Raw genomic sequence first — 22,572 nt, 5'->3', positions numbered from 1 at the left:
TCTGTGCCCTTCCTCGCTCCAGGAAGTGGAGCAGCAGCCTCTGAGCATTCATCATTTACATGACGTGCCCTATATTCAGAGGACTGGAGGAGGCCGCCAGCAACAGTGCTTCCACTCATCCTCACTGCTTTTACCAAATGTTCCCTGTAAAATAGAAGTTGAAGATGTGGGGGTCATTTGTGATCTGATGCTCCAAGATCATTCAGAGCAGAGCTGTTCCATCTGTCAAATATAATATATTTTTTATCACATATCTGGCATATACTATAATAGTGATATTTTTTATGGTCCAGATGATGGATTTACCATTTGTTGTTATATGGTGCTTGGGAATTGAACAGTCCAATAGTGGGGGGGGGGGATTCTTCCTGAAACATAAAGTAGATCAACAGAAAATACATGAAAAATGCAGAACATTTGCTGGTTTCAGCTTCTTGAATGTGAGGATTGGATGCTTTTCTGTTATATACAAAAGTTTGGACACACTTTCTCATTCAATGGGACGGTGTGTCCAAACCTTCGACTGGTACTGTGTTGTTGTAAATTGAACATTTTTGGATTTTGGACTGTTGGTCAAACAAAACAAACAACTCAAACATATCACCTCATAGTCTGAGAAATCACAATTTGTTTTGCATTTTTCAGTGTTTTTCAGAGATTTTATTGACTAAACAATGATGATTTAGGGGTACAACTCACTGTTATTTTTGTTGTTTGTTTGTTTGTTTTTTTGATTTATGTAAATAAAATAGTGAAAAATCACAAGTTTCCTAAGCCTAAGGTGACATTGAAATTACATGTGTTGTCTAAACAGCAGTTCAAACCCCAAATATATTTAATTTACAGTCATAAAAAACGGAGAGCGGCAAATTCTCACATTTAAGAAGCAGGAACCAGAGTGTTTGACATTTTTGCTTGACAAGATTGAAGGTTGAAGATTCATTTTCTGTCAATCAACTGATTGATTAATCTACTCTTTTCAACATGATTAGTAGAAAGTATAATCAAAAATAAAAATAATTGCAGCCCTAATAAAAATGATAACGTATGGCTATCTACAAGTAATACAAGTATCTACAAGCTGTCATAGAACAGGGCCTGCATTATAACTGAGGAGTTGGTGGAGTTTACAGATGCACACAAGAGAAACATCTTTCATAACTTCTGTCAGGCCAGAACAGAAAGTTTGACAGCACCACAGCCAGACCTTTGGGACAGATGCACACCTACCAACATACCGTACAGACTGTTCTTGTCTCAGCCGGCCCCTCTCTCAATAGGACAGATGTTGGAGGTGAAAAGTGTCTCTTTGTCCTCCAGCCTTCTGAGCCAGTCCTGCTCAGTCAGCTCAGCTGGCCTCTGCCTGCTCTGCTGGCTGAGCTCAGGCTGCAGGGACGCGCTCGTCCCCCCGGAGAGGCTGCAGGCTCTGCTGATGCTAAAGGAAACAAGGCTCCGGGATGTAAGGCACAGCTTGAGCTCAATTTGATGTCTTGGAACAAACACACCCGACCTTGCAGCCTGAGACAGCATTTTTGTTATTCTGCTTTTTGTTTCTTTTCACAAGTTTTTGTTTCAGTTGCCACCAGGGCCGAAAGCAGAGCAGCCGTCACACCAGACAGACAGGTGAAACATTTTCATGAAGGGCCTGAACAGTTTATTATAACTTTGCTCACTGAAGTAAATCAGCTGCTATTGCCTCACAGATGAAAACGATGACCTCTATTATATTTCAAGGAAAATTGTGTGCTTACACAATGTGTTGTATTCCCAGAAGTCATCGGTCTGCATTTAGATTTTGCACTGAATGGCACTCCTTGTAAGGACTACACATCACAAAAATATTTTTAAAATCCTGCATCTCAAAACATAAAGTTCATATGACAGCAAGCATTTCTGTAGTTGTGACATCAGTCGTTGCTGTCTGCTGTTAGTAGCTCTTTCGCTGCAGTTTGTGTCAGTGTCTCCAGGCTGCACTCGGTTTGGCACTGAGTGCTGTTAAAGGGTCCTCGCGCTGCAAAGACAGGACCACGCATGCACAGTCTTGTCGCTGCCGCATCACTTGTCGCTGTGTTTCATCAGGACAACCTGCTGATGAGATGGGCTGCACTGTGTGTGTGTGTGTGTGGAGATGATATATTTTTTTACTCAGTCCTTGTTTCTGGATCCCAATTAGAAAGCGCAGCACTTTTTAGAGTTCCACTTACTTTTGGTCTACCAGCAGATTATTTGTCTTGGCTCCTTTCTCTGTTTGCTGTCTTGTTTCTTTGCATTTCTCCTTATTTGTACCATATTTACCTTCAGCTGAATCTACTAATGACGTGAGTGTTGACATTTCATCTGTCATCCTGCCATTTAACTCATTTTTTATTCCCTTCCTGTCGCCAGGAATCACAGAAAAACATGTGATTGAGCAGGACTGAATATTAGAAAATTATACACTTTTTTTCTTTTTAGTTCCAGTTTGGTTTGTGTTCATAATGACTTATCACAAACAAACCAAGAGGAGAAAACATGAAGTCATGTGTGAATCATCATCATCATCAGTTTATTTATGTTCTCTGGTGTCACAAAGAGCTCACAAAAACATATGATCATGAGTATTGTTAGTCCAAACTTCAACTGGACCTTTTATAAAATATCATGTATAAATAGTGACGCACAGATGCAAACAGGACAAGAAAGAAGCACCTTTAAAATAGACAGAATAGGACACCTCTCTTTTTACTCCTTTTCATTTTGTTATACTGTACAGTATATCATATAAAGCTATACATCACTTATAGCCCACCAATCAGGAAATCTCTTTCTTTACAGTTCACCATCAACAGATGGATTTAACAATAGTGTAGCTTTTGATTCACTAATGCTAAAATCATCACACGTCCACATAATCCTGTGGTTGATCTGATTTGCTTTTACAACATAAACAAAATTCTCACCAGAATCTGCTTTAAACTTGATGATTGATGCTTTCACACCAGCGTTATCAAACCAAACCAGCAGGCAAATGTATCAGATTTTGATTGCATCAAACCAAACAGGTGAGGTGTGAAAGCGCCCATAACGTGTGCTCTGTCTACAAATAGTTAATGGAAAGGAAAAATGGGAGAGTTGTTGTGTGTGTGTGTGTGTGTGTGTGTGTGTGTGTGTGTGTGTGTGTGTGTGTGTGTGTGTGTGTGTGTGTGTGTGTGTGTGTGTGTGTGTGTGTGTGTGTGTGTGTGTGTGTGTGTGTGTGAGTGCATTACATCCAAGCACACAGCCTTGAACTTGCCATATGTTGTATAGCCCCTGTGACTCTGTATCTGGGTGTGTGCAACATTTTTTTAGACTCAGCCCATGCTAAATCACAACAAGCCCATAAACTTACTGCCTGACTGTAACGGCTGCTGTGTGTTCACTGCTGCGTTTATTGGCGTGGGTCTATTTACCCACCCTGTCCGCTACCTGACAGAATTACACCCCTCAGCCTGACGAAGGTTATGCTAAAATGTCCTTGTGAAAATCACTGGCAGTATGTTGAGTTATTGTGGGCTCTGCTGGGGTTTTGCACTCGTACCGCTGAATGATAAGCATTTGAAGGCATCCCACTGAAATTATAAGTCTAAATAGCATTTTTGGCTCTGCATCCTGTATCCTCTGCTTCCAGCGAGGAGATAAGTTGCAAATTTTCTTTATTATTTTTTTTTTTTCCTGTCATCCTGTGTATGCGAGTGAAATCACTGGAAGATACTTTTGTCTGTGTGTGAGAGGAAGTTCTCCATCCTGTAGGCTTTTTATTATTCATGCTGTGACACTGCATGTTGTTTTTGTTCGCCTCTTCATCAGGGCTGGCAGTTTGAAGCCAATAATGCTCTTTAAATCCTGAGCAAGCTGCTGAACATAATAAAGCTCGCAGCTGTGAAGAAAGTTTGAGGAAATTTTAAGCTCCATGCACAATTTTTCGGGAGAAACATTCACCAATAGTCTATTATTTTATTCATTTACTTGTAAATATAAACCCAAGAGCCGCTAGCGTGACGATAGTGGAAGAGGAAGAAGGGAATGACAGCAGGATGAAATGAGTTTTAGATTTATAATCCCCCAGCCGTGACCCCCATTTCCTGCAACTTGACGTCCTGGGGAAATGTCACGTCAGACTTGTGTTGGCCAGATGCGATGGACAGGAGAGAGACACCTCCACACACACTAGACAAAAACACACACACACACTCCTGTCAGAGTCTCTGATTATACCAGCATTCATCCACCTGCATCTTTTTGCTTTTGTTGTGTCTCATAATAAGGGTTTGCTCGCCGTCATGCACACACACTGTCTCTAGATAAGAGCTGCAACGATTAGTCATTTAATCGATTAATTGCCAACTACTACAACTATTTTGATAATCAATCGTTTTGAGCCATTTTTTAAGAAAAAAAGTGATGATTGCAGCTTCTCAAATGTGAATATTTTCTGGTTTCTTTATCCTTCTATGACAGTATACTGAATATCTTTTCAAAACAAGACATTTGAGGCTTTGGGAAAGGGTGATCAACATTTTTCACAATCTTACGGACCAAAGAACTTATCGATTTAATCAAGAAAATAATGGACAGATGAATCTATAATGAAAGTAAACGTTAGTTGCAGCCCTTCTCCGGATGTCCGTGAATCACATCCAATTCAGATCTAATTCTTATGCCCGTGTGTAGTAATGGACACTACAGCTGCGGCTTTTTTCTCTCTCGTTTCTGCTAGAAATGTCATCACAGAAAATCTCCATCTGTAGGATACTCAAAGGACGGGTTTTGCTTCCAGGAAGATTAAAGAGGATTATATAATTGCACGTTATGGAGGAGGTTTGGGGCCTTGAAACGTATGAAGATGATTTCACAGAGGTTGATTTTTGCTGTTTCTAAACTGCAACAGTGCCTGCTTTGCCTGCTTAAATTCAGCTTAAGTACACATGTTCTCCAGTGTATTTAATTTTAGCGACAAGTCCTATTCAGTAACAGGAAACCAGGGTGGGTATATCAAGGTTGTTACACACTGTGATGCAGAGGATGACGCAAAACTCCCAGAAAATGACTTTTTGCATAACAAATCTTAAAATGTCGTGTATTAAAAGAGACCCTCTGCGATCGATGTGGAGTTTTCAGAGATGTGTGGGTTTGTGTAAGATATATCAATCTATTGGCAGCATCCACGATTAACACCACCCTTCTCCGACCAGTCAGTCAGACGATGTGCAACAGAAGAGTCGGAGGAACATGTTTTCTCTGCCAGTCTGTCAGTATCAGTCTGCCCCACTGTGTGGGAGCGGCCTTTGACCTGCTGCAGACAAGGGCGTAGCGATGAGGCGGAGAGCCTGCTGAGCCTGCCGCACTCCTGTCATTAACATGGAGAGTCACGCTCCCCCTCTGCAGCAACCATTGTTTTCCTCCTTTTCTGTCTTTCAGAAGAGACACGCTTCATCTTCAACAGACTACATTTGCCCTGTTTAATTTTGCAACAACTGAGGTCAAGGATCTTCTAATACATCACAAATTGATGCTTATTTTTTTTTACCCCCTCTCTTCTGTTACCTTTTTCCTTTTAGAGTAGATGGTTTAAATTATGATGTATTTTTCCTGTCAGTGGAGATTTCCTCTGGCATTTATTTCAGCCCGGTAGCTGAGTGATGGTTGTTTCATTAGCCTCGCTAAGCTGACACTTCCATTTGGTGGATTTTTGCTGCAGTTGGTGTTCAAGGGAGGCAACACTTTGTGGATCACAGAGAAGGTGACGCACAGGTTACATGAGCAATGAGACCAGGCAGCAGGGTGGCTTAACAAGGGGGTTTAAAATAAATGAGGCTTGTATCAGGTTGTATTTCCTTTTAGATTCCAGTTTTCATTTCACCTGGAATCAGAGAAGATTTTTCCCGCCAGTATGTATTTAGTATGAGGCTTTTGTCTCATTCATAATGTGTAATGCTGTTGTTCACATTTGTTTTTTTATTTTTTTTTATTAATAAGCAGAGATCCAGACTCCTTAGACTGTTACCAGAATGCTGTTTTGCCATAAAAAGGCTTTGTTATTTTGTGATATTTAGGTTTGGGGGTTTTTTTTGTTTTGTTTGGTTTTTTTTCCGCTAAATGCAAGTCATGCTTATTCAGGTTTTAATAGTCTGCCAGCTCATGAAATGCTGCAGTGTTCAGACTCATCAGATCAAAACAGGATCCACATCACTGTAGTAACACAACGTTAGTACTTCCTCATATATACATGGGTATGATTGCTTAACCTGTATGTCTCTCTGATAAAGGCTTGTGTTTTGATTGCTGCTATCTTGATTCATAAATCTGGTCAGATGGGAGGGGGGGGGGGGGGGGGGGGTGTTTGGTATTGAGGAAAACTCTCAAAATGAATCCAGACACATAACACTTCTCCAATACACTACAACCAAATGTTTTCAGCTACCTTGCCTACATCAGGGTGGTACATAAGGTTGCTTCCAATGTCTTTATATACAATCCATCAAATAAGTCGTCTTTCTAAAAAAAAAAAAAAAAAAAATAGAAATGACAATAAATACAAAATATAGAAGGCAACATTACAAAAATCTCACACTAAAAAGACTTTCGCTTTGGAAGACGCCAACTTCATACGACTAGCTCAGACCGCCGCAGCTTCATTAACTTCAGCTGAACCTTAAACTGTATTTTTGCACAGAATGAGGATTTTTACCCACATCTCTTCTACTGAAGTCAAAATAAGATCTCTTCAAGGCCGGCAGTATCAGGAGGAATAATTACAGTAACCTAAATCTTTTTCAACTTACATGGGCATGTGAATAAGACTAAAATAAAGAATGAAAACGTGAAGCCGTCCTTTAACACCAATATGGTGTCCTAGCAACAGGTTCAGCTTTTTCAATGAGACACTGAATTTCAAACTCAGTCTCTACCCGCTCATTCATCTTTAGTTGGGCCGAGTGCTGATTTCGAAGCACAGAGCTGCACCTTGAGCCTTTGGACATTTATACATACAAGTCTGCACTGAAGGGAGTTCATCTGCTGAACCACTTCTGTCCTTAAACCTGAATCTGCATGCACCGGTGTTGTTGGCACATGGGACCTGCATAAAACTCAGGACAGCCGTCCCAGCCAGCTCCCACAGAGTCTCGCTCCTGCCTCGGGGAGACTTGGAGGTGGCTGAACGGTGCAGGTTCTGCCAGCATGTGCCTGACTAGAGATGAGACCCAGTTTTTCTCTGAAACAGCCCAACATCTCCAGAGATTTCATTTCATCTCTTTCATATCTCACTCTCCGTCTGGCTCACTTGTTTTGTAGCTGAGACTTTGCCGCCTTGTTCCCGAGCACAGTGAGCAGTTATGCAAATAATACAAGTTAAATCAACACGATAGGATTTTGACTTGCAAAAATATCCGTCTGCCAAATATATTAGCATTATTGTTATGTAACTGTCAGTGCTTTTGAGACATTTTTTTAAGCAAAGCAGCAGTGGAGTGTCATACCGGATTAAATAAAATCTCTTAGTTTGTCTGATTGAATGTAGTTTTAATGTCACTAGTTTCTGACCTGTTTGGTGTTTGTTGTGTTGCAGAGGGAGATGAAGGAGCAGCTTGCCACCCTGCAGGACAGTGAGAAGGGACACACTGAAGCCCTGCAGCTCCTGCAGAGACAACTCACAGAGACCAAGGTACTGTAACGACAACAGTTCTCATATACAGAGCTGGATCAACAGCCAGCATTGTCTCTACAGCTGCATCTAAAGATCATTTTCATTATCGATTTTGTTTATATGTCAGAAAAATTGGCCATCACAGATTTGCAGATCCAAAATGTGACGTCTTGCTTTATCAGACCAATAGTCTAAAATATTCTGTTTATGCTGATGTAAAACAGAAGATTTTAACATTAAGCTGGGACCAGGAAATGTTTGGCATTTTTGCTGGATAAACAACTTAAGATTGAACAGTTAATCGACTAATTATCCTGTACTAATTGTTACACTGAACACTACATAGAACACTATTTTTGCTCAAGTGAGTTTTCAAGCAAAAATGCTAAATGTTACCCTGTTCTAGCTTCTCACTTGAGATCATGTGCTACTTTTTTGTCCTGTATGATATTAAACTGAATATCTTTTGAGTTTTAGATTCATTTTAAGATGTTACCTTGGCCTTAAGTAAAAGCCATTCTCAACTATGTTCGAACATTTACTAGATAATGGAAAATAATTGTTTGTTGCAGCCCTACTCATATGCGGTGCTACTTACACTTCTCAATGATAATTCTTGTTTTAAATCAACAAGTAATCATAGAGCAGCAATTGGCATCTGAAGTCACGCAGAACAGATTGTGTTGATATTTACAGAAACAAGACATCCTTGTTTGCATCCAAAATGAGAGCATACTACTCACTTAGTAAAATGACCAAAATGTCTCTGTGAGCAGGAAATAAAGGACCTGTCTGTTTTAAAGGTGCAGCGTGTAGAATTTAGAGACATCTAGTGGAACGGACTTGGCATAAATATATAATATTCATAAGTATGTTTTAATTTGTGTACAATCCCATGAAAATAAGAATCTTATCTTATGTATGTCTACATAGGGAGCAGGTCCTCTTTCACAGAGCCCGCCATGTTGCACCGCCATATTTCTACAGTAGCTTTGAACAGACAAACCAAACACTGGCCCTTCACGTTTCTCATGAGATTTGCACCCACCTATAAGATTTCCTACATGCTTGGAGGGTGAGGAAAGTGGTTTTCAGTTGGTTGCAATCTGCAACCTCACCGCTAGATGCTAATAAATTCTACATACTGGTCCTTTAATGTGTGCTGTCTTTCACTCACTAATTATCCATCTTCCTCCCTAACTGATTTGGATTGACAGTTAAATTCCGACACTTAAATTGGTTTATTGAGCATCTCTTTAATCTCAACACCTTGTTTTAATTAGCGAACCATGAGCATCCAGTCAATATGTCAGTCCCCATACACACACACACACAGGCACACACACACACACACACACACACACGCCTCTCTCTTCTCTCTCCTGTAGTGACATTGAAGCTATTGAGCAGGGGAGGGTCTCTGGCAGAGACAGTGTCGCAGCCGTCAGCATTACTTGTCATTTCGGGAGCACATTCTTCTCTCCTGTTTTTGTACCTGCTGTCCGACGTCAGGGCATCACTCATCTTCCCGTCCAAGTTCTGCACTGCAGGACCCTGCGCTGCCAGAGAGAGCCAGGCCCCATCCATTTCAGTCCATCCATCGACTCACTCTTAACTGCATGAGGCAGGCCTCTCAGCCGCCCCCACTCCTCACTGGAAATGAGCTGATCTCATTAGATTTACATCCATTTGCACAGAGTGCTCTGCCTGGAAGAGGGCCACACTGTGACCACATTGATCTCTGATGCATTTAGGTGGTTGACAATGAAAAGTCTCCCTGCGTCTCTTCTTCGTCCTGCTAAATTCGAGGTTGTTTGTTCTTTGCTTTTTCTCCTCCGTTGTAGTTAACATCAGTCTGAGCTGCGTGTAGAAAGATTGAGGAGGAAACCCTGCAGCAACCCAGCGCTCGTTTTAGTCGAATGTCCCTGCCTTGCACTCCAATTTAAGTCTTTGGCTCATGTGTGCTCGGGAGGATCTTCATCGGTAGGATAGACATTGTGTACTATTCATATATCCACCAGGGATACGCTTGATAATCACATGCTTCCCTGAAAGGTAGCCAGTCTCCTGTCTCCAAGGGCTGCAGACACCCTTTCAGTGCCACCACAGCCTGCTGGGCCAAAGCAGCGGGCATGTCTGTGAGACCGATCGCTGGGCTGCTGCAGTCCTCCTCCTCCTCCTCCTCCTTCATACCATCAGTTCTCAACTCTTAACTAGGTAGGAGGGCTGAGATACAGCCCACCTTAATGTCATAGCTCTCATGCTTGCAGAGAAATAGTCATCTTAATAGGTTCCCACAGGCACAGAGAGAATACCTGCCCCTGGTCTGAGAAAGAGCAGCAGACACAGGCCTGCTGTTTGAAGGGGATTGATTGAGTTTTTAGGCAAGTGTAATTAAAGCTCAGATCACAGTTCCCAAATCCAACTCCTTCTCCTAAGATCAGAGGAGTGGTTGATATTCACAAGAGGAAACTAGGCTTATTTCATCAAAGGTTCATACAAATAAGTTTCATTTGAAAGTCTTATTTAGATCTAGTTCACTTTGATTCAGTAGTCATTAATTTTCTCTTGTTCTGAGTTGGTCTTTGATGGGCAGCTGTTGGGATTTCTTTTGAAACTGTGTACAAACACAAGTTAAACTTTTGAGTAAAACGATGACTGTTAAGGATGGACGACAGAACATTTGAACAAAATGCTGAATGAAGTCCAGCCTTTGCATCCTTCAGAGGCTTCAAATTAAGAGGCTCCGGCTCCTCTTGCAGGGTTTTCACATAAAACCTCTTTGTTCTGTCTCTCTGACACTCAGACTGCTAACACTCAGATGATTCATTCTCTTTGATATCCAGCTTCCCATTTTTCTTTTCTCGGCTACAAATCTGTTTCTTCAACTCCCTCCCTCCCCCCCCCCGTCTCTTCAGCTGCCAGTCTGCTGTCCCCCGCAAGCTGCTCGGCTCTGTCTGTATTGGCTTCAGCTTTTCTGGCTGTACGTTGGTCTCGTAATCAACAGACTTCCCACAGAGGACGTCCCTCGCGACCCCCTCCTGGTCATCTTTTTAGGCAGTTTCTTGTTTGTTTTCACTCACTATAGAAGTGTTAAAACTACTTTATTTTTTCTGCAGAAGGTTGTACACACACTGTTCTCAGAGAGCCACATAAAATCAATACAAGCTGAATCAATGAATGATTGTTAATGTAATATTAACACAATTTAGAGCACTTTGTAAGCCCTTGAATTACTGACCCTTACCTAATTAAGAGTCAGGCTACTGTGACTGAAACACTCAACGAACCCAGATGAGTAAAATACTTGCAGTCCTGTAATGGCACTAATAAAAAACCCAAAAGAGGATGGTTTGGTTTTATCTAAGCAGACCGTCTTTTGCCTCTATTTTCCAGTCCTCAGCAAAGAGCCTGCGTGCAACCATCGGTGACGCATTTGAGCGCCTCCACCGCTTCCTGCGCGAGCGTCAGAAGAGCATGCTGGAAGAGCTGGAGATGGATACGGCCCGCAAGCTGGCCGACATCGAGCACAAGATCCAACGCTACAGCCAGCAGCTGCGCGACGTCAAGGAGGGCATCCAGATCCTGCAGGAGCGCCTCAACGAGACAGGGCGCCACGACTTCCTGGAAGGAGTAGCTGTCACATCGGAGAGGTGCTTCACCTGCCCTGAGTTTGCAAAAACCGTCTTAGTATCATTTCTGCAAGAAAGAGAATGTGGTTGAAAGTAATTCAAGAAGGATCAGATTTAATCAGCTCTCAAAGTCTCATGTCAACACTTTTAACTGTATTATCAATTGCATTAATATTGTTGCCACGGTGATACACTCAAAATGTGTATTCTTGCTTTTGCTCAGTAAGGCTGCTGAAAATTTGGAGGAAGTACAGATTTGAGCAACAGCATTAGCTAATCCCTGAACAGATGGTGTATTAGTCCTGAAATAAACCAGCTGCAGTGTTTAATCTGGGAGGGTACTTGAGGACGATTTAATTGAACAGTTTAATATCTTAGAGCAGCTTAATGAGGTTGAATAAAAAGCTAGCGAGAGTGATGGATTCAAACATCACAATATCCTTGACTTCATATCACAATATCAATAGTGTTAAAATAGTTTTATTAGTATTATTTGATCGAATCTAAGGGTGGATGGTATAGCTTCCTAACAGAAGTTAGTTAGAAAAAGCTTATCTTAACACAGTATTAATTACTGATGCATTGAGAGGATTTTTTTGACAAATGAAAAATATAGTTTTGCAGACAAATGTTTACACAAATAAAGGCAGTGTTATTATATTATTTCAAACAAGATCCAGCTCTATAGATAGGGTCCTTAAATTGTATCTGTACAGGAAAAGACGGTTAATGTGAGTCACTACATTGCACTGACCACAATGCAGGACCGTAATCTAAGTCTTGTGTCACAGCAGTAGCATCCATAACAACACGCAGGTGGGTGACAAATTATGGAAAAAATCGGAATAAATGAGCGGAGAAACATAAAGAACTCTGATGCTTCCATACAGGTAACAAGGTGTCTCTGGATGGTTTGAGTCACAATCTACAGTCTTTCAACCCGACTGAACAGGAGATTTTGGACCAAAATGTTAAACAGCACTTTATTTTTTTCATTTATTTATTAGAGATAACACACATTAATTAACATTGATATGATGTAAATGTGTCACATCTTGCCAAGAGGCTAATTGTCATCAGCAGTACCTTGGTAGGTGGATGTCATAGATTAGAAGAAACAAACAAGTCTGACTGTATAAAAAGCAGATAAAACAACATCAAAGCAAAAAAGAGGGAATATCTTTTAGACGAATGGTGTTCTTCTATCCACAGACATGTACATTCTTTGCCAAGGAGCACTGAAATTGTTGTGGAGGCTCATGGTGGCTCAACACCTTAATAAAACACTTTATATTGGGCATCACACATTTGTATATCTTCCAGTTTGAGGGGATACAATAAGGTGGACTGTGATGGTTTCAAGTGGTGATCTTATGTCGTGCTTTGGCATGAGAAAGCTCCTGCAAATCATAATAAAACATAACAACCACAAGCAAAATGGGCCCTAAAAGTTTCCCTTGTGAGGCAGTACACTACAAGTAGCTTGATGCTACAGAGCAAAGTCCCTTTTTTCAACATATTGTTCTGTGCTTTTGTGGATTTCAGTGCTGTAACCAACCCACTAAATATCTTGAACTTTGGACTACATGAAGAAGTGCACTGAGTGATTCATGTGGAGGTGCATATTGTTATCATATCATAATGGCATTAGAGCTTTGACCTCCTCTCACTGATAGTCATCTCTGTACTGGAGATTTATGAAGCAGTTTGTCAGTTGTCCAATGCCGATAACAGCACATTTCCAAGACACAAATCAGATAAATGACTCAAAGCATCGACATGGTGGGTTGAACAAGGCTCAGCATTATTTGGGTGGAAAGCAGCAAATTGGATTTAGCCTGTTATTGATCTGTTTTTCTGTCCCAGGATTAAAGGGAAGATACATGAGACCAATCTGACGTATGAAGACTTCCCGACATCCAAGTACATGGGGCCCTTACAGTACACGATATGGAAGTCGCTCTTCCAGGATATTTCTCCAGGTATGTGTCAACGATTATTACCGAAACGTGAGCCGTGTAACGCTCAAACATGAGGGTTAACGAACATACAGCGTGGAATCTATTCTAAGGTGAACAATGACTACTTGTTCCTTTAGATAGAGCAGATTCAGGAAAGAGTTTTTTATATTTCCTGGGATAAATTTAGGTGAAAGGACAGCGACATGTCCGGTGTTTGTCACAATTGAGTCAAAATAGACCGATTATCTAATTTTCCTTCAGTAGCAGACTGTTTGATTCAGAAATACACAGTGCAGGAACTAATCCTGACCAGCATTAAAATTGTCTGTCTGTATGCTTTGAGCTTTTTTTTTTTTTCCCCCCCTCTGTTAATGAGAAATGGTGGTCAGACCTGGAGGGCGGTGATGTCCTTCTGCATTTGACAGTGCTGAGAGGCGCTCTACTCCCTCTGCCTACAGCCATCACTCACTCACAGGAGATTATTTAAAATAATGTGCCGAGGATTTTTTTTTTTTTTTTACTCAATCAATTCTCCCATTCCAGCTGGCTGCTGAGGGGAGGCCAGGCAGTTTTTTGGCCTCCCTTGACTGGCTGCCAAATGGAACAATTGGTTACAATCCATCACCAGTGGTTGCCAGAGACGGGGACAAAGACATTCCTCCCATCATCCCTCATCCCTCGCTGTCACTGATGGGTTAGTGGGAATAACTACCAGACGATGTGCTTTCTCCCCCCCCCCGCCTCCTCCTCTCACTCTCTCTCCCTCGTTCAGCAGGAAAAATGGTTCCTCCGCTGATGTTTGTGTTCTTGCATGTTTCTCTGCATGACACAAAGAGGCGCTCGGGTTATGAAATTTTAATGAGTTGATTGTAACAAACACTGGAGATGTCATTGAGTGAAGCAGGCGTTGTCCTGTCTGCTAGCCGCCCACCAGACGTTTCACCTCCATTTATCCCAGCAGATATAAATACAGAGGAACTGGGGGGAAAAAAAGCCTTTCCTACTCTTTCCTGCATCTGCTTTATGTAAAAAAGAGCAAAGGGAACAAGCAGTTATTGTTCAGCCTGTCATGGTTCCCTAAAAACTGAATGCTTTCAGCAGACTTGGGTGCAGAGCCTCCCTCCCTAAAACCGCATAACTGCAAACTGAGAATCAGCCTCCCACCAGCCTGGAGCCTGTGGAGCGAGCTGGAGCAGCTCCTCCCGCCGTCGCTATAATTACCGCCTCACTGTACTGTTTGCACCGTTCGCGTGGTATTGCTCAAACTGAGCCACCTTATCAGACTCCGGAGAGCACTTGACTTTGAAGACACTGCTTTATGCATGAAGGTAAAAACAGATTATAAAAAATGTATCGTGCTGTACTTGCAGTCGCACAACTTCTCGTTTCCTGAAATAAGAGTGGAGCAGCAGTTGGGTGCGCCGTTTAATAACAAGCCATCAGTCATCTTTTACCACAGGGCACGGCTTTGATCACTTTACTCTAACTCTGGCAGTAGTGATACATATATATACACTGAAATGTTTCCACTAGTCTGTTGGTCTAAAAGACTCACTTCACCCAAAATACAAAACACATTTCATATAATACTTACCTCAAGTGCTTTCTTGACATACTCATAGTTTTGGTTTTATTTGTCCAGGTTTCAGGATATCTGATATATATCTTTAACCCTACACATGGAGGTGAATGGAAATTTGTTTGTGGTACTCACAGCATTTAAAAATTACATTTTAATTTTTCAATAAAACAGAAACATCTCTTATTTTATCGTATCTTATAAGATATAAGGCCTTCTCATCTTATTTTATATATAACAGTGTCCTCTTTACTCTTGATAACACACAGTAGGTATATTTCATTGGTAGAAAGTAGTTACAATTAAAACTGTCCACAGTGAGATAACAGAACATGGTTTATGGAGAGATTTGAAGATGATTTAAGTTTTTTTCATGACGTCCCTGCACATTCATGTAATCACTACTTGCTCTCTCCCCACTTTTCCCTTTCTTTGTCTCTAATGTCAAAATTGTCAGTTTTGAAAATGCCACAAAAAAAAATCTTTTAAAAATATAATTTTTCAAGGCTTTGAGCTCTACAAATGAAATTCCATCCACCTCTGCTGTGTCATGGTGGAGGCAAAAATCTCATCTAATCTTGATCTATATATCACAACCTGAGCAGATAAAATCAAAACCATCCTTTTAAGCTTTTCACATGAACTCCTGGTCAAAATGTAAAATCTTCATCAGTACAAATTTTCTGTCAGACTGCCTGTGATTTTTTTGTTTGTTTGTTTATTTTCCCGTGGGAGCATTTCAGAGATCAGAGGGGTGTACTACGAAGCAAGTTCAACATACCCAGGCTCTCTTTGTGTGAGCTGGCTCAACAAACCCTAAACTCGTGATCAGAGATAACTGGTATCACAGCGGTAGTTATGAACTTTCTTTGTTAACTCAGGCTTTCTGCTTCAGGCTCTGCGCATGTCCCCATAAAACGAGGCGTTTGGTGCGTCATTTGACTCTTTTTCCGCACAAAATGGACCGATCGCGTGCCGGCTACTTCAGTCAGGAGGAACAGATCATTATGATGGACAGCTATGATGAATAATAATACGTTATCACAGCAAAAAGCAACACTGTTTCTGCAAATAAGGCGAGAGGAGAGGAATGCTGGCAGAAAATAACTGATTGTGTAAATTTGTTAATTAAAAAACTAATTCATAATTAGTTAATATACTTATTTTACCACTCAATGCTCTCTTCATGCCTCCCACATCCAGAGCTCTTAAACTTGATGTAGCAGATTTAAACATTTTATTCAAGAAGTGCATTCAGGTCTGACTCTGTCCCATAATGAAGGATAAGTGGAGATCACTTTAGATTCTGGCCAAATCAAAGTGAAATTAATAGTATAGATTGAATATTATCTGTGATAAATACCAATAGACGAATCAATTTTATTTATTTATTCATTTTTTTGTTCAAAGTATTTTTTCATTAGTTTTTTATTAAATTGAAACAGTTTGATATATTGTAACAAAATCCCATCCCACAAGTAACCCTAACCTCAAATTACAAATTTACAATATGACATATCAAATCAATGGTAAATATGATAAAAGACTAATCAATTTTCTAATCGGTGTTCTAATAGCTGCGTACCAGGTAGTTAGTGAAAGCGCAGCACTTTTTATTGCCGATTTAAGCCGAAACTCGGAAAATAACGTGCTCCGGACCAGGTTAAGTTTGCAGTATAAATTACCATGGTGATGTAGCCAGGTTAAAAGAGAGCCACCTTTCGTGACATTGAAAACCCTGGCTTTAGGCTCAACACACCTCGCTAACCCACTGATCTCGCTTCGTAGTACAACCCTCTGGTCATTACTTTGACCTGCTTCTCCTGTAAAGTGTCTGAACAGTCTGGATGTATTTACTTACTGCGTCTGCCTCAGCATAAAACTGTTCAAGCAGCATCTGCAGCACTAAAGAAAAATGAGGCGCTGAGAATGACACTGCAGTCCTTGCTGCTCTGTTTGTCCTGACTCAGTCATAACATATTGTTTTGTTTTCTCTTATATTCATATATATGATCGGCCTGTTTATCTAGGCTGGTGGTTGTCTCTCCGCTATATTAAATCTAAAATTGAAATTAATTTGTCTCTATGCTAAACTCAGCTCATCTGTATTCTTCCTCAGTGCCAGCGGCGTTGACTCTCGACCCCATCACAGCCCACCAAAGACTGATCCTCTCAGATGACTGTACCATCGTGGCTTACGGGAATCTCCACCCGCAGCCGCTGCAGGACTCCCCGCGCCGCTTTGACGTGGAGGTGTCCGTTCTGGGCGCAGAGGGCTTTGTGTCGGGCGTCCATTACTGGGAGGTGATGGTGTCAGAGAAGACCCAGTGGATGATCGGTGTGGCCAGCGAGACAGTCAGTCGCAAGGGCAGCATCCAGATCCAGCCAAGCCGCGGCTTCTACTGCATTGTTATGCACGACGGGAACCAGTACAGCGCCTGCACCGAGCCCTGGACCCGTCTCAACGTCAAGAGCAAGCTGGAGAAGGTGGGGGTGTACCTGGACTACCCCAAAGGCCTGCTCATCTTCTACAACGCAGACGACATGTCCTGGCTCTACACCTACAGGGAGAAATTCCCCACCAAGGTCTTCCCCTACTTCAGTCCGGGCCAGAGTCACGCCAACGGCAAGAACGTGCAGCCGCTGCGAATCAACACTGTACGCCTTTAAGAGCTACACACACATCTGTGGTCGCGTTTGTCCTGACAGATGAATCCATCAAAGGTGAATTCACAGGACTTCTGTAGGTTTCAAAAGATGTTCAAGAAAATCAATTTAAAATGTTCAATAGGGTGTTTGAAATGTTTATTTCTTTCAGTTCGGTGTTAAGAATTGTGCTTGATGTTGCTCTTAAAACCTGCGCTGTTATTTTTTCGTGACTTGAAACGGCCACACGATAACGGCCTGCACTTGAGCCTCATTCCTCATCTTTCACTGAAAAGATGACACTAAATGGAGTCAGATGGACCCCTGGGCTCCTCTGGGGTCTGTGGCAGTGATGTAAAAAAAATAAATAAATAAATAAGTGGTTCCCTTCTCCAGAAGTGACTGTCCCAGGCCCACCTTGCACACTCCCAGGGGGGCACCGCTCTCTTTGTGCTCAATAAAGCCCATCTGGCCCTCCAAGTATACCCATGCAGTGGCCAAAAGTGTTTATCACAAAATGCTTTTGGGATCAAATAAAACTTCTTTTTTTTTTATTACAATGGCAAAAAAAAGAGAACAAAACAAACAAAATATAATCACCTCACCCTTCCTTTGCCACTGTACATCTTTGCATTTGTATGTTTGTTGTCCGTGTTGTCCATTTTAAAAGAAACTCGGGGCAGTGCCCTTGCTGTTGTACAGTGTGATTTCCGGTATGTGCAGTATGAAATGATGCAAACTGGGGTCAAATTGGGAGCATCTACGAAATGATTCCTGGTGTTTTGTCGTAACTTGCACAGATTTGCAGGGTCCTGTTTCACGAAGCAGTTCTATGAAATCATCTGTAAAATCTGCTTTGTGAAACAGATTTAAGTGTGAAGATAAAAACTACCAGAAGGTTTAGACAGTCAGGACAGTATTTTACATATCTCTGATTGGATGATCTGAATTGTCCATCAGAAGTAAGTCCCATGCAGGTTAACACAAATTCAGCGATTTGACCCTAGTTTGCGGCGTTGCAGACCTCAGTGGGATCTTGCTTCAGCAGAGACGTTTCTGTTTGGATATTCAGAAGGAGATTCATGTGAGGTGGTGTTGGGTTACTGGTGGTGGTAATAGTTAAAATGACTTATGACGATGATAACTATGACACTTTTAATGATTATAATGATGATTGTGTCTTTTGATGATGGCCGCTGTGCATCCATCATTGTGTGAACACACTCTAGTGTGCTGGAGGTTTGTGGGAAATGTTGTAATGTACAATAAATTACTGCTAAATCAGCCAGTCTCTTTGACTTTGTCCTGGTTTGGATGTGGATCAACACCGATGTTGTAGCTAGGACTGCAATTGGAGATTATTTTGATAGGTGATTAATCTAGCCATCATTTTCTTTGATTAATTGTTTAGACTACAAATTGAATGAAAATTGCCCGTCGCATGCATCCAGAAACCAGTGTCACACCTTCAAATTGGTTGTTTTGTTTGACTAACAGTCCAAACCCCCAAAATGTTCATTTACAATCATACAAAACAGAGATAAGAACTAGAGAATGTTTGGCATTTCAGCATAATAAATTACTTAAATTATTTATGACTCATGAAAATTGTTGATAAATCTTCTGTCAGTCGACTAATTGGCTCATCAGTTAATTGTTTCAGCTCTAATTGTGTTTGGTACATAAACTTTCTCTCATTATTGTTATGTTTTTGTGAAATGTTGGATAGTTTTACCCCTTCAAGCTTGTAAAATCTACTCAAAATACAATCTGAGAAGGTAACAAGACTGACGGTCTACATGGCAACATTGTGATGTTTAAGTCAAGTCTATTTTTATCTATATAGCCCAATATCATAAGTCACAAATTTGCCTCAGGGGGCTTTACAATCTGTACAGCAATACAACATCCTCTATCTTTAGATCCTTGATTAGACTGAGAAAAAACTCCTTTTAAAAAAAACCTTTAATGGCGGAAAAATGGAAGAAAACTCAGGAAGAGCAACAGAGCAGATCCCTCTCCCAGGACGGACAGACGTGCAATAGATGTGTGTACAATAGACTAAAAAAGCAAAATAGGCAGGTATAATGTTTATCGTGTTCACCATCTCAGTGTTAACACGCAAACATTGTTTAATTACCAAAGTATAGCTGAGGTTGATGGGAATGTCGTTGGTTTTGCAGGTATTTGGTCATAAACCAAAGTACCGGACATATTACAATGTTGACCTGATTATTAAATTATTAGACTTTATTACAATTCATCTTGTGGGGAATATGTAATAAATTTCATGTCAATCTGTTGAGATGTTTCTCTAAAAAACACAAATATGAACCTCGTGGTGGCTGTAGAGAAAAAGTCAAGATCGATCATCAAAGTCCTTGAGTTTCATCCTCTGGTGATCATGAATGTCTGTATACAGTGTCATTTTAATCCATCTGATAGTTGTTGGGATATTTCAGTTCGGACTATTGCCATCCATATAACCTTGCTGGTAGCATTACTAAAAATCACTCGTTGCTTCGTGTGCTCATAGCTCATGAAAAGTTGAACTTTAAAGGACCAGTGTGTGGGATTTAGCATTTAGCAGTGATTCAGTGCAACCAACTGAATACCCCTCTCCTTCCAAGGGTGTAGGAGAACCTACGGTGACCACTAAACTCGCAAAAAACACGACACTCTCTCTCTAGAGCCAATGTTTGGTTAGTCCATTCTGGGCTACTGTAGAAACATGATGATGCAACATGGCGGGCTCTGTGGAAGAGGACCCACTCCCTATGTAGAAATAAAGGGTTCATTTTAAGGTAACAAATAACAATGATTGTTATTTTCAGGTGATTATACACTAATTAAAACATACTTATGAATATTATTCCATTTCCGTCTGTTCCGCTAGATGCCACTTAATTCTACACACACTGCACCTTTAAGGGGTCATGAGGTGACATTTCTTTGTTTCTTTGTCAATTTGCTTTCACACTGACAATGTTTTATTGTTTAATCTTTAGTGAGTGATCATGTTATGTGTCATCACTGGGCTGACCCAGAATTTCAACATACTTAAAACGGAAACTCTTAACAGGAAACATATCTGGAAGGCAAACACATCCTCTTTGAAATGCAGGAAGTCTTTGCCTCTACTCGTCGATACCTGCTCCAGTTCAGCAAGAATTTAATGCCAGACATTTTAGTCAAGATGTGCCGAATTCTCAGCCCTGCCAAGCCTTCCAGCAGAGAGCTGGGGGGGTTCAGTACTCTCTTTATTGCTGTGCCCCATTTTTGCATAAGCAGAAGCCCAAGCGAGTGACATGATGAATAAAAAAGATGTCTGCCTGGGTTCACTGTTCCCTCTCAGCCGGTGAGCCGTAGCTTGCAAGAGGTCCTCTTCATTTGCCATCTTTGATGACGCATTTGAATGAGCGGTTGTTAAACCAGAGAGAAGAAATTGTCACACATTTTGAAATCACAGCGGAAAGTTTACATCTGAATCACTGCACTGCATCAGAAACCCAGAAAGTTATTTTTTTGTTTAACTTTGTACCCCGCTGGTTTATTATTTCACACTCCAATGCAATTGAGTCTTGTTGCATCATGATTACAGCTGTTCCACAACAAGCTGCGTAGTTTGCAGCAGAGTGCTGCTTATTCACAGCACATCCTCAGGACATGTGAATTCATATTCTCAGCTTTGATTCACAGTACTTTTCTCCACTCACTTTGTGATAGAGGCATTTTTATCCGAGGAGGTGTCCATCCTGTAATAGACATTTTTACCCGAGGGGAAAGTGTCCATTAAAAAGTCACTGAGCTCTCCTCTGAGAGACCCGTATCTGATTCCAGACGGATGTGGCAATCCTGAGGGGACAGTGGAAGGTTTTCAATCTTGCAAGTGGTGGAAAAAGCAGAACTGGAGGCTCATTTTTGTCATCACTTTTTTTTTTTTTGCTGGTGGCATGAACAGATCCATCATCCCTATTATTGTAGATGTGTTCAGGATTACGTGTCCAGTTAAATATGAGTTGGGTTAATTATTATACAATAAAACAATGAAGACAAACAGATTTTTACACCTTACTAGATTAATCTATTAATTAATCCACAGAAAATTAAAAAATTAATAGCAATTTTGATAATATTTCCCATTTATCAAGCAAAAATGCGAAAAGGTTTGCGGTTTCTAGCTTCTCAAATGTGGTAATTTGTAGCTTTTCTGTTACATCAATATTAAAGTTATATCTTTGGGTTTTTTGTTGTTGGCTGATCAAAACAAGCACGTTGAATACATCACTTTGGGCTCTTTTTAAATGATTTTATAATATTGTATGGACTAAACAATCAGAAAATAGCGAACAGATCAATCAGTAATGAAAGAAATTGTTAGAGTCAGCCCTTCACTGACTGATCTATAATCATGATAGTGGATTTACATTCAAAACGATGTTCAACCTTATGAATAATTACATACCCATCTATGAGTCACTTTAGTAGTCTGTTGTAACCTGTTCTCACACTGGAGACCTTCTTGAAATGAATGTAACCTCTGAAAATTATATGAAATGTGAAACTACAAAACATTTTTTGAATGTGGGAATCGTCCCGCTTTAGAAACTGAAAGCAGAGCACTGTGTGCAAAGAGGTCACATGTATGTGAATGAGTGGATTACTCATCTGGCTGGTAGCAGTTCAATCACTTGTGAGAGTGCTGTTAAAGCAATAAGATTTATCACCATTCTTGCACTGCTATACAGCTTCTTGATCTTTCTCATGCCCGCGCCCAATGGTAACATCATGACTGAGGAAATTTACAGCAACCAAGACATTTCCTCTTAATGTCGTCATGCCCTCATTTTAAATCCTAAGACACACAAAACCACTGCACTCATTAAACCTTTGTTCACACACTCGCTATCCTATTAGGGCACACAACATGTGATCTCACAGTTCTGAAGCAATTATTTAACTGTAGATACATCAGGGCATTAACAGTACCTCCACCTGTCTTAAAATAGCATGAACATGCAGAGGAGTGTTTCATCTTGCCACAGTCAGTGTGTGTATTTAAGTATTTGTCTGCACAGGTCTCTGTGTGGT

The 22,572-nt window shown here is 40.8% G+C and overlaps 1 protein-coding gene across 1 annotated transcript in view; it reads left to right on the top strand.

The window, feature by feature from the left end:
• The window catches only part of trim62.1 (tripartite motif containing 62, tandem duplicate 1), a 35,861-nt gene extending 17,096 nt beyond the window's left edge, over positions 1-18,765 (top strand). The window contains exons 3-6 of the mRNA XM_042407098.1: positions 7,586-7,681; positions 11,060-11,316; positions 13,162-13,277; positions 16,955-18,765. Coding sequence (XP_042263032.1) covers positions 7,586-7,681; positions 11,060-11,316; positions 13,162-13,277; positions 16,955-17,505 — 1,020 coding nt within the window. The 3' untranslated portion in view covers positions 17,506-18,765. The remainder of the gene's footprint in view (positions 1-7,585; positions 7,682-11,059; positions 11,317-13,161; positions 13,278-16,954) is intronic.
• The last annotated feature ends 3,807 nt before the right edge of the window (positions 18,766-22,572 follow it).

Source organism: Thunnus maccoyii, chromosome 3 (genome assembly GCF_910596095.1).
Source record: "Thunnus maccoyii chromosome 3, fThuMac1.1, whole genome shotgun sequence".
Classification (NCBI taxonomy): Eukaryota; Metazoa; Chordata; class Actinopteri; order Scombriformes; family Scombridae; genus Thunnus; species Thunnus maccoyii.
The sequence above is the reverse complement of the archived record's forward strand: the minus strand, read 5'-3'. Positions and strand labels throughout refer to the sequence as shown.